The sequence below is a fragment of the Scomber japonicus genome, chromosome 4 (genome assembly GCF_027409825.1).
Source record: "Scomber japonicus isolate fScoJap1 chromosome 4, fScoJap1.pri, whole genome shotgun sequence".
Taxonomy (NCBI): Eukaryota; Metazoa; Chordata; class Actinopteri; order Scombriformes; family Scombridae; genus Scomber; species Scomber japonicus.
The window spans coordinates 32,003,215-32,013,025 of NC_070581.1; the positions used below are offsets into that span (position 1 = coordinate 32,003,215).

General features: G+C 41.9%; 1 protein-coding gene across 1 annotated transcript in view; it reads right to left on the reverse strand.

The window, feature by feature from the left end:
* The window catches only part of lama5 (laminin, alpha 5), a 132,857-nt gene that overhangs the window by 45,581 nt on the left and 77,465 nt on the right, over window positions 1-9,811 (reverse strand). Inside the window, exons 18-26 of the mRNA XM_053318096.1 lie at window positions 8,522-8,644; window positions 6,958-7,100; window positions 6,162-6,265; window positions 5,373-5,526; window positions 5,118-5,281; window positions 3,859-3,967; window positions 3,133-3,230; window positions 2,820-3,036; window positions 467-593 (exon numbers count right to left, since the gene is read on the reverse strand). Of these exons, the coding sequence (XP_053174071.1) occupies window positions 467-593; window positions 2,820-3,036; window positions 3,133-3,230; window positions 3,859-3,967; window positions 5,118-5,281; window positions 5,373-5,526; window positions 6,162-6,265; window positions 6,958-7,100; window positions 8,522-8,644 (1,239 nt within the window). The remainder of the gene's footprint in view (window positions 1-466; window positions 594-2,819; window positions 3,037-3,132; window positions 3,231-3,858; window positions 3,968-5,117; window positions 5,282-5,372; window positions 5,527-6,161; window positions 6,266-6,957; window positions 7,101-8,521; window positions 8,645-9,811) is intronic.

Consider the following 9,811-nt stretch of genomic DNA (forward strand, 5'->3'; position numbering starts at 1 on the left):
AAAGAAGAAAGAAAGAAGCAAGGAGAGAAGGAAGGGAAGGAAGTAAAAGAGGAAGGAAAGGAGGAAGGAAGGGAGGAAAGAGGAAGGTAGTAAGTAGAGGAGGAAGGGAGGAAAAGAAGGAAGGAAGGAATGAGAAAGGAAGGAAGAAAAGGAGTAAGGAGAGAAGGAAGGGAAGGAAGGAAAGGAGAGAAGGAAGGGAGGAAAGGAGGAAGGGAGGGAGGAAAAGAGGAAGGAAGTAAGGAGAGGAAGAAGGGAGGAAAGAAGGAAGGAAGTAAGGAGGGAGGAAAAGAGGAAGGTAGTAAGGAGAGGAGGAAGGGAGGAAAGAAGGAATGAGGAAGGAAGGAAAGCAGTAAGGAGGGAGGAAAAGAGGAAGGAAGTAAGGAGAGAAGGAAGGAAGGAAGTAAGGAAGGAAGGAAAGAAGGAAGGAAGGAAAGGAGTAAGGAGGGAGGAAAAGAGGAATTCTCACCCTGCCAGATTCGTCCCCCGTTGATGTAAACCTGGACAGGATAGGTTGGGTGGAGCGGCTGGTGATAGTGGAGGATGAAGACGTAGCGGCCCAGAGTGTGGACACGCGTCGAGTAAACCGCTGCATTCTGAAAAAGAAGAAGAGAGTCAATAAAACATCCACAATCCAGAGTTTTGTTCATTTTTTCATGACTTCCTAGCTCTTTAATGAACCCAGACTTTATTTAGGGCCCGAGCACTAAACAGTTTTTCCTAGCTGGTTGCCGTGGCGATGCAGCAATTTTCGATGTTTCGCCATCGTACTTTAACAAACTCCTAGAGATTTAATCTGACCGACTTCAAATTCACTCACAATCATCTTAAGACATTGGAGATGAAAATCTATGAAAATCTTTTTCCTCCGTTATACCTGGTTGCCGTGGCGATGCAGCAATTTTTGATATATTTCGCCATTAAAACAGGAAGGAAAATTAAGAAAATCGAGCCCCTCTCTCCAGATTGATGTAGATGAATGAAATTCAGAATAGACCTGTATCATCTAAAGACGCACAAAAAAGTCTCTTAGACCTACACCCTAACTCCAACAGGAAGTCAAGCATTTTAATTGGACTACAAACACATATTTGGCAGCCGAAACGTGCCCGAAAAATTGGATGTTTTATGGTTGGTGAAAATGAAAAAATTAAGCCCCTCGCTCCAAATTGACGTAGACAAATGAACTTTGGCACACATACAGTATGTATCATCTCAAGACGCACAAAAAAGTCTCTTGGACCCATACTATAACTCCAACAGGAAGTCAGGCATTTTGATTCGACTTCGATTTTCACTGCCATTTCCGCTAGTTTCCACGCATCATATTTTTAACGAACTCCTCCTAGAGATTTAATCCGACCGGCTTCAAATTCACTCACAACCATCTTAAGACATTGGAGATGAAAATCCATCAAAAATCTTTTCCCTCCGTTATACCTGGTTGCCATGGCGATGTGGCAATTTCCGATATATTTCGCAATTAAAACAGGAAGTGCTGGCCAAATGGCTCCACTGTACCCCTTAGAAAATTAAGAAAATCGAGCCCCTCTCTCCAGATTGACGTATATGAATGAAATTTGGTACAGACATATATCATCTAAAGACGCACAAAAAAATCTCTTGGACCCATACTCTAACTCCAACAGGAAGTCGGTTATTTTGATTTGAACGTCCGATTTTGGCGCTATTTGTTGCCATATCAACATTACATACTTGAAGATTCGTTGCAGCAAATATCACTCTTTCGGGGGCGATGTAATTTTTGTACTTTTAGAGCTGAACAGTTTCAGTCACGTGCCATCTCACATAATTATAGAGTTTTTAGTGAGTTAAAGTGTTTTCTTATTCCTGTAACTGAAGCTCAGTTTGACGGACTTATCTTATTCCTGTTGTCGGTTTTCATACCAGATAAGAACAGAAGAGGAAGTGGTTGAATAAGAGCACCAGTCTGGATTTAAGTTGTCGACAGTCCATTATTGTATATAATTCCCAGCTTTCCGAGCATTGAAACCTGCTGTCTATCAGACATTCACATCTGTCTCTTTATTCCCATAAAGCCTTGCACGTTGGGGTCGTTTCCTATCGAAGGCTCAGATTTCACTTTCAGCCCCAATCTAAAGCGCAGTAGTTCTTTTGGGAGAGGAGAGAGTTATATTTCAGGTTCCTTAGTGCAGCTGCTCTTTATTCAAACAACTTAATATACTTTATATTCTTCTGGATAGTTTATAGCAATGCATCATAAACTATAATGATTAATAATCAGCAGTTTTGCCTGTAATAGTCTCATTTATAAAGTAAGTTAACCCTCATTTTTTGCTCTCCCTTTCTGGTTTGACTGTTTATAAACCATAAAGTATAAATTATTAGACCTTTTTAACTTTATTCCAACTTATTTCCACAGTTTTAACACATATTTTAGACAATTATGGTCATTTAAATGAAGCTATACCTCATATTTTAGCTAAAAAAAAGCATTATCTTAACAAAAGAGTAAAAAGGGAATTGATGGACTATCACAGACTGATATGTGTCAAAGTTTAGTCATGATATTGTTTTAAAACCATTTAAATGTTATATTTTCTATTTTTTAATGGGAGCAAACAATCACACCTGAGGCCAAACAGGAGGGTTAAAACAAAAAACTCAATTTCTGATAAAAGCTATATTTAAGTTATTACTTTTCAACCCTGATTCACATGAAATTAACAAAAAGCAGTAAAATAACCAGTGTAAACGACATTAAAGACATTAAAACATTAAATTATTATCTTGTCATGATAAAGTAAACTAACTCTCTCCTCCTCCCTCAGCGTCCGTACCTGCACTGAGTCCAGCCTGACGTGGTCGCTGTTATCGGCTCCATACAGAGGTCTGTGTCCTCCCGTCCAGACCGGCTCATCGCCGTGGTAGATGTTCAGAGGAGGAGCGGCGGCGGGGGGGTAAGCAAGGACCGGCTCCTGCACCGAGGAGCTCTGACCCTCCTTCAGGACCAGAGAGTCTGACGGTGTCTGGAAGCGCGAGGGGACACAGGAGGAACTAAAGAGAGACGGAAGGAGGGATGAAAAGGTTTAATAAAGCATGGTGTAAGAATATTTAAGGTATGCACAGATATCTGGTGTTACTCTACTGTACCTGTCAGGTGAGAACTGTCCGTGTGTGCTGATGCAGTGGACTTTAGCTTCGACGTACTCCATGCTGAACTGGTCTTTAGGCACCAGGTGAACTTTATGCTGAAGATAACAAGAAGAAACACACGAGTTAGCTTTTTCTTTGTGTCATGATATCTGCTCAAAAACTAAATCTATTTAACCCATTCTATGGTTGCTGTAGATACAGGTTGTTCTATGGTTGCTATAGATACAGATTGTGTTATGGTTGCTATAGATACAGGTTGTTCTATGGTTGCTATAGCTACAGGTTGTTCTATGGTTGCTATAGATACAGGTTGTTCTATGGTTGCTGTAGATACAGGTTGTTCTATGGTTGCTATAGATACAGGTTGTTCTATGGTCGCTATAGATACAGTTTGTGTTATGGTTGCTATAGATACAGGTTGTTCTATGGTTGCTATAGATACAGGTTGTGCTTTAGTGTATAAAGGAAGAATAACACAAATCACTGCTGACATCAGAGATCCTGCTGGAGACATTTTTGAAGTTGAGTTTCATTTTTTAAATCTTGTACACGAACAGAATGAGTCTCTAACATGATTTTAGAAAAGTTTAGAACAAATTAGGTCTGTAAAGGTCTGTAAAACATGAAATTTAGGGTCCATGTGACTCTGGCCTCGGTCATGTGACTCTGGTCTCAGTCATGTGACTCTGGCCTCGGTCATGTGACTCGGTTGGTCTCTTTTACCAGGAAGAAGCTGGCGCGGTCGGAGGTGAGGTGGATCTCAGCGTCAACGGGGAGAGAGAAGACGGCCACTCTGTTCTGTCCGTCGATGGCTACGACTCGACACAGGAAGCTACACACACACACACACACACACACACACACACACACACACACACACACACAGAGTGATTAAGAGTTGTTGACATACTTCATAAAGCACAGACAGTAGCAGTAAACTGTGAACCAGCTGAGTCCACACACTTCCTTTATCCTCTCTCCTCTTTTAAAGCCTCCTCATTAAAAAGGGATGAAAGATGAGTTACGTCCTTCTGTCAGCTGATCAGCATCACATCACATTACTGTTGATGTCCAGATGTTTTTCACTGGCTTTCTTTTCAGCACTTATTCTCCATTATGGAACAAACCTCTCATCACCCTCAGTATCAGATCAGCTGAGTCAGCGCCTCATTTTATAAAACTTTTAAAGACATATCTGTAATATTGTATAATAATTGCTGCTTTTTATTGTTTAATGTTTCATCTATTTATGCTTGATTATTGTTTTTATTGGGTTTTCAAAAAAAAACAGGCGGGGAGCTCTGGTCCTCTGAAATGAGGCCAACCAGGAAGTAACTTAGAGCTGCATTCTATCAAAAGGCCACCAGGGGGCGACCGTCTCTATACAAGTCAATGGAGAACTCACCAACTTCTCACTTGATTTCTAACCTCAGTAAACGTTTTCAAAATGTGTTTATGGTCTCAATCGCTAGTTTAAAGCCTTCTTCAATGCAGTATGATGTTCATTTGGGACATTTTGGCCTCCCTGATTTTATATGTGACGATAAAGCAGGGTATGCATTAGGGCGTGGCTACGTCCTGATTGACAGGTTGATTGACCAATGTCCTCGAGATCCAGCCCTCGTAACCATAGCAACCTCCCCGCTCCACCCATGGCTCCGCCTCATGCCCATATAAGTAGAATCCGTGTTTTTATTTTTCCCAGCATGCACCTGAAATTTTCAAGATGGCGCTGCCCAGATTCGAAACTATTGGCTTCCGAGCAGCAGTCCACAAACCAATGGGTGACGTCACGGATGTCACGTCCATTTCTTTTATACAGTCTATGGTTTTACCCCAAAAAACAGAGCTGGTGACTTTGAATTAATTCATTTTAAAAATAAATAATAAAAATAGGAAGCTTAATTAAACTACCACAGACAATATGATAAACATCTTTATTCATGAGACCTGAAACCAAGTGTAATGTCTCCTCCTCCCACCTGTACTTGCAGTGCGTCAGAGTGATGCGATGGTGATGCGTCCTCGCTCCCGGCATGTTAACGGAAACAGTCAGAGTTTGTGGCACTTCCTCCTCGCTGGAATACTCCACCACCAGCGCGTACTCGCCTGGTGACGGCAGCCGGGTCCGCAGCTCCACGCTGATCTGAAACAAGAATAATGTCAAAAGTATATTTATTAAACCTCATCTCATTCTCTCTTTGAAACCAATACAACACATTTCCCGAGGCTCTTACATCGTAGCCGCTGCAGACGGCCATGTCCGGGTGGCGAGGCGTGACCTTTTCGGTGGGGCAGGGTCGAGGCAGGTGGTTGTCGTTGCGGCAGTTGGCGTCGTTGCCGGAGACGGAGGGGAAGGAGTCCAGAGATAGATACTTATACAGCAGACAGCTACACAGACACACAGGAAGAGACAAGTTAGAGAGGCAAACTACTCAGAAGAATGAGAAAATAAACAACTAAATATCTCAACAGGAGTACAGAAGGTAAAATTGAGGACACACTGCTTTACATAAAAACAAAATATTAAACAGTAAAAATTGCGAAACATTAAAACATACAATTAAAAATAAGAAACTCCAATTATAATAAAAAGAAAACAGAAAAGAAAAAGAAAAAAAGAGAGAAAGAAAACCAAAAACTAGACTGAAATAGAGCATAAAATTATGATTTGCATTAAAATGATTACAAAAGAACATACAGTGCAAATTAAATCACATGAAAAGGGGAACGTTTTTTAACCTGGATTTACAAAATATTCACATTTTTAGGCTGAATTCAGTTCTGTTGGTAGTTTATTAAAAAGTCAAATCAGAATTAGATTTACCATTTGAAAAAGACTCAAATTTTGACTGATTTTAGACATCAGTGTGTGTTTCCAGGTGTCTGAGTACTACTACATGTTAAACAGTTGTATAAAGTCACTGAAATACTGCGATAAACTGCCTCAAATGATATCACTTCCTTTTTAATAATAATGATGATAAGTTGATTTAATGAAAATAAAATGCATGTAGTATATTTACTTGTGGCTAGCTTCAGAGGCAGAGCTGTAGGTGCAGGGCTCCGTGACTTTGATCTGCAGGATGGGAGCTTCATAGTAAGCACTGGGCAGCAAGACCAAGTAATCCTGGAGAAGAGCAGAATGAACATCAGCTGGTTATGTTAAATTAGTGTGTGTGTGTCTCTGTGTGTGTGTGTGTGTGTGTGTGTGTGTGTGTGTGTGTTTCTGTCGGTGTGTGTATGTATCTCAGTGTATGTGCATAGGTGTGTGTCTGTGTCTCAGTGTGTGTGTGTGTGTGTGTGTGTGTGTGTCTGTATGTGTGTGAGTGTGTGTGTGTGTGTGTGTGTGTGTTTCTGTGTCTCAGTGTGTGTGTGTGTGTGTGTGTGTGTGTGTGTGTGTGTGTGTTTCTGTGTCTCAGTGTGTGTGTGTGTGTGTGTTTCTGTCGGTGTGTGTATGTATCTCAGTGTATGTGTGTGTGTCTGTCTGACTGTGTCTGTCTGTGTATGTGTGTGTCTGTGTTTCTGTATGTGTGTGTGTGTTTCTGTGTCTCAGTGTGTGTGTGTGTGTGTGTGTGTGTGTGTGTGTGTGTGTGTCTCTCTGTGTGTGTGTGTGTGTGTGTGTGTATGTGTGTGTGTGTTTCTGTGTCTCAGTGTGTGTGTGTGTGTGTATGTCTCTCTCTCTCTCTGTGTGTGTCTTTGTGTGTGTGTGTATGTGTGTGTCTCTGTCTCTCTCTGTGTGTGTGTGTCTGTGTCTCTATGTGTGTGTGTGTCTCTCTCTCTCTGTATATGTGTGTGTGTGTGTGTGTGTGTGTGTCTCACCAGCAGGACTCCTTCAGCCTCTATAACGACGGTCCAGGTTCCTGGATTCAGGACGAACGGCTCCACAAAGTTATTCTGAGGAACGTTGAGGAACGTCGGCTCCACGCTGGGAGCAAACACGATCTGCTTGGACTGTTCTGAGCCTACGAAGCAAACGCACCATGTTAGATATTAAACCCTTTATTGGGCAAATAATTATATTTGGTAACTTCTGTAAATATCCCAAAATATCCTTCCTTCCTTCCTTCCTTTCCTTCCTCCCTGCCTTCTTTCTTCCCTTCCTCTTTTCCTTTCTCCCTCCCTCATTCCTTATTTCCTCCGTCCTTCCTTCCTTTCCTTCCTTCCATCTGTCCTTCCTCCCTCCCTCTTTCTCTCCTCCCTTCCTTCTTTCCTTCCTCCGTCCTTCCTTCCTTCCTTTCCTTACTTCCATCTGTTCTTCCTGCCTCCCTCCTTCTCTCCTCCCTTCCATCTTTCCTTCCTCCATCCCCCTTTCTTCTTCCTTCCTTCCTTCTTTCTTCCCTTCTTCCCTCCCTCCTTCTCTCTTTCTTTCCTCCCCCCTTCCTTCCTTCCTTCCTTCCTTCCTTCTTTCCTCCGTCCTTCCTTCCTTTCCTTCCTCCCTCCCTCCTTCCTTCCCTTCCTTCCTTCCTTCCTTCCTCCCTTCCCTCTTCAATGAGTGCCCTATAAAGGGTTAAACTATAAATTATGAAAGTTGTGCAACATAAAAAAAAATTAACGGCACAAAAATAAATCTAAATATCTGAAGAGAAATAATAATGTTTAACAAAATTCATACAAAAATGCATCAATTAATCTTTGTAAAGCACTTTTTATACATCATAGTGTTACAAAAAGTGCTTTAAATGGTCAAAAAACAAAATCTATAAAAACAGGAAGTGAGGAAACGCTATCATAGCTCATGAATCTGCAGTGAGGAATAAAAAAAAGAGATAAAATGCAAAAAACAGGAATAATACCCAATAAAATAATATAAAAAATGTAAGAAAAAATTCATAAAAGTCTTTAAAAAACACAAACAAATTATAATAAAAAGAAAACAGAAAAGAAAAAGGAAAAAAAAAGAGAAAGGAAACCAAAAACTAGATTGAAATAGAGCATACAATTATGATTTGCATTAAAATTAAATTAAATAATATAAAAAAAGGTAACAAAATATTCATAAAAGTCTTTAAAATGATACATATATCTATAAAAAGGAAAGAATAAAATAAAGTCACTATAAAATAAAATGGGTAAAATGTTAGGAGAGGTAATAAAAGGAAATTAAAAAGAGGAAAATAAAATAATAAAACAACTAAGAGTAGAAATAAAAGCAGATAATTAGGAAATAAAATAGAATAAAAAAAGAATCCAAATAGTAAAACAGGCTAAAATATATAAAATAAAAGACATAAAATTAAACTAACTCAACTATATAGAACCATATATATATATATTGGGACAGTAAAGGTTTACTTACGTCAAAAACACACACAAACACACACAAATACACACAAATACACACAAATACACACACACATTCATCTCTATCGCTATGGAGACGTACCTCTGCGGTTCACCTGATAGGCCGTTATTTTACCGTTGGAGGTGGCGGCCTCAGAGTTTACATATCTGAGGATGAAACGAGTCAGATAGACGTCTGCCTCGCTCACATAAACCTGAAGCTTCACTGCAGTCTATAAAAAGAGAGGGGGAGGAGGAGAGGAGAGGAGGAGAGGAGGAGAGGAGGAGGAGGAGGAGAGGAGAGGAGAGGAGAGGAGAGGAGAGGAGAGGAGAGGAGAGGAGAGGAGAGGAGAGGAAGAGAGGAGGAGAGGAGAGGAGAGGAGAGGAGAGGAGGAGGATAGGAGGAGGATAGGAGAGGAGAGGAGAGGAGAGGAGAGGAGAGGAGAGGAGAGGAGAAGAGAGGAGAGAGGAGAGGAGAGGAGAGAGGAGAGGAAACAAGAGAGGAGAGGAGAGGAGGAAAGGAGAGGAGAGGAGAGGAGAGGAGAGGAGGAAAGGAGAGGAGAGGAGAGGAAACAAGAGAGGAGAGGAGAGGAGGAAAGGAGAGAATAGGAGAGGAGAGGAGAGGAGAGGACACAAGAGAGGAGAGGAAACAAGAAAGGAGGAGAGGAGAGGAGGAGAGAGGAAAGGAGAGGACAGGAGAGGAGAGGAGAGAGGAGAGAGAGGAGAGAGGAGAGGAGAGGAGGGGAGAGGAGAGGAGAGGAGAGGAGAGGAGAGGAGAGGAGAGGAGAGGAGAGGAGAAAGGAAGAGAGGAGAGGAGAGGAAACAAGAGAGGAGAGGAGAGGAGAGGAAGAGAGGAGAGGAGAGGAGAGGAGAAGAGGAGAGGAGAGGAGAGGAGAGGAGAGGAAACAAGAGAGGAGAGGAGAGGAGAGGAGACAGGAGGAGAGAGGAGATGAAACAAGAGAGGAGAGGAGAGGAGGAGAGGAGACAGAGGAGAGGAGAGGAGAGGAAACAAGAGAGGAGAGGAGAGGAGAAGAGAGGAGAAGAGAGGAGAGAGGAGAAGATGAAAGAAAAGAAGGAGAAGTAGGAGAAGGAGAAGAGGAGGAGAGGAGAGGAGAGGAGAGGAGAGGAGAGGAGAGGAGAGGAGAGGAGAGGAGAGGAGAGGAGAGGAGAGGAGAGGAGAGGAGAGAGAGGAAACAAGAGAGGAGAGGAGAAGATGAAAGAAAAGAAGGAGAAGTAGGAGAAGGAGAAGAGGAGGAGAGGAGAGGAGAGGAGAGGAGAGGAGAGGAGAGGAGAGGAGAGGAAACAAGAGAGGAGAGGAGAAGATGAAAGAAAAGAAGGAGAAGTAGGAGAAGGAAAAGAGGAGGAGAGGAGAAGAGGAGAGTGTAGAGAGTAG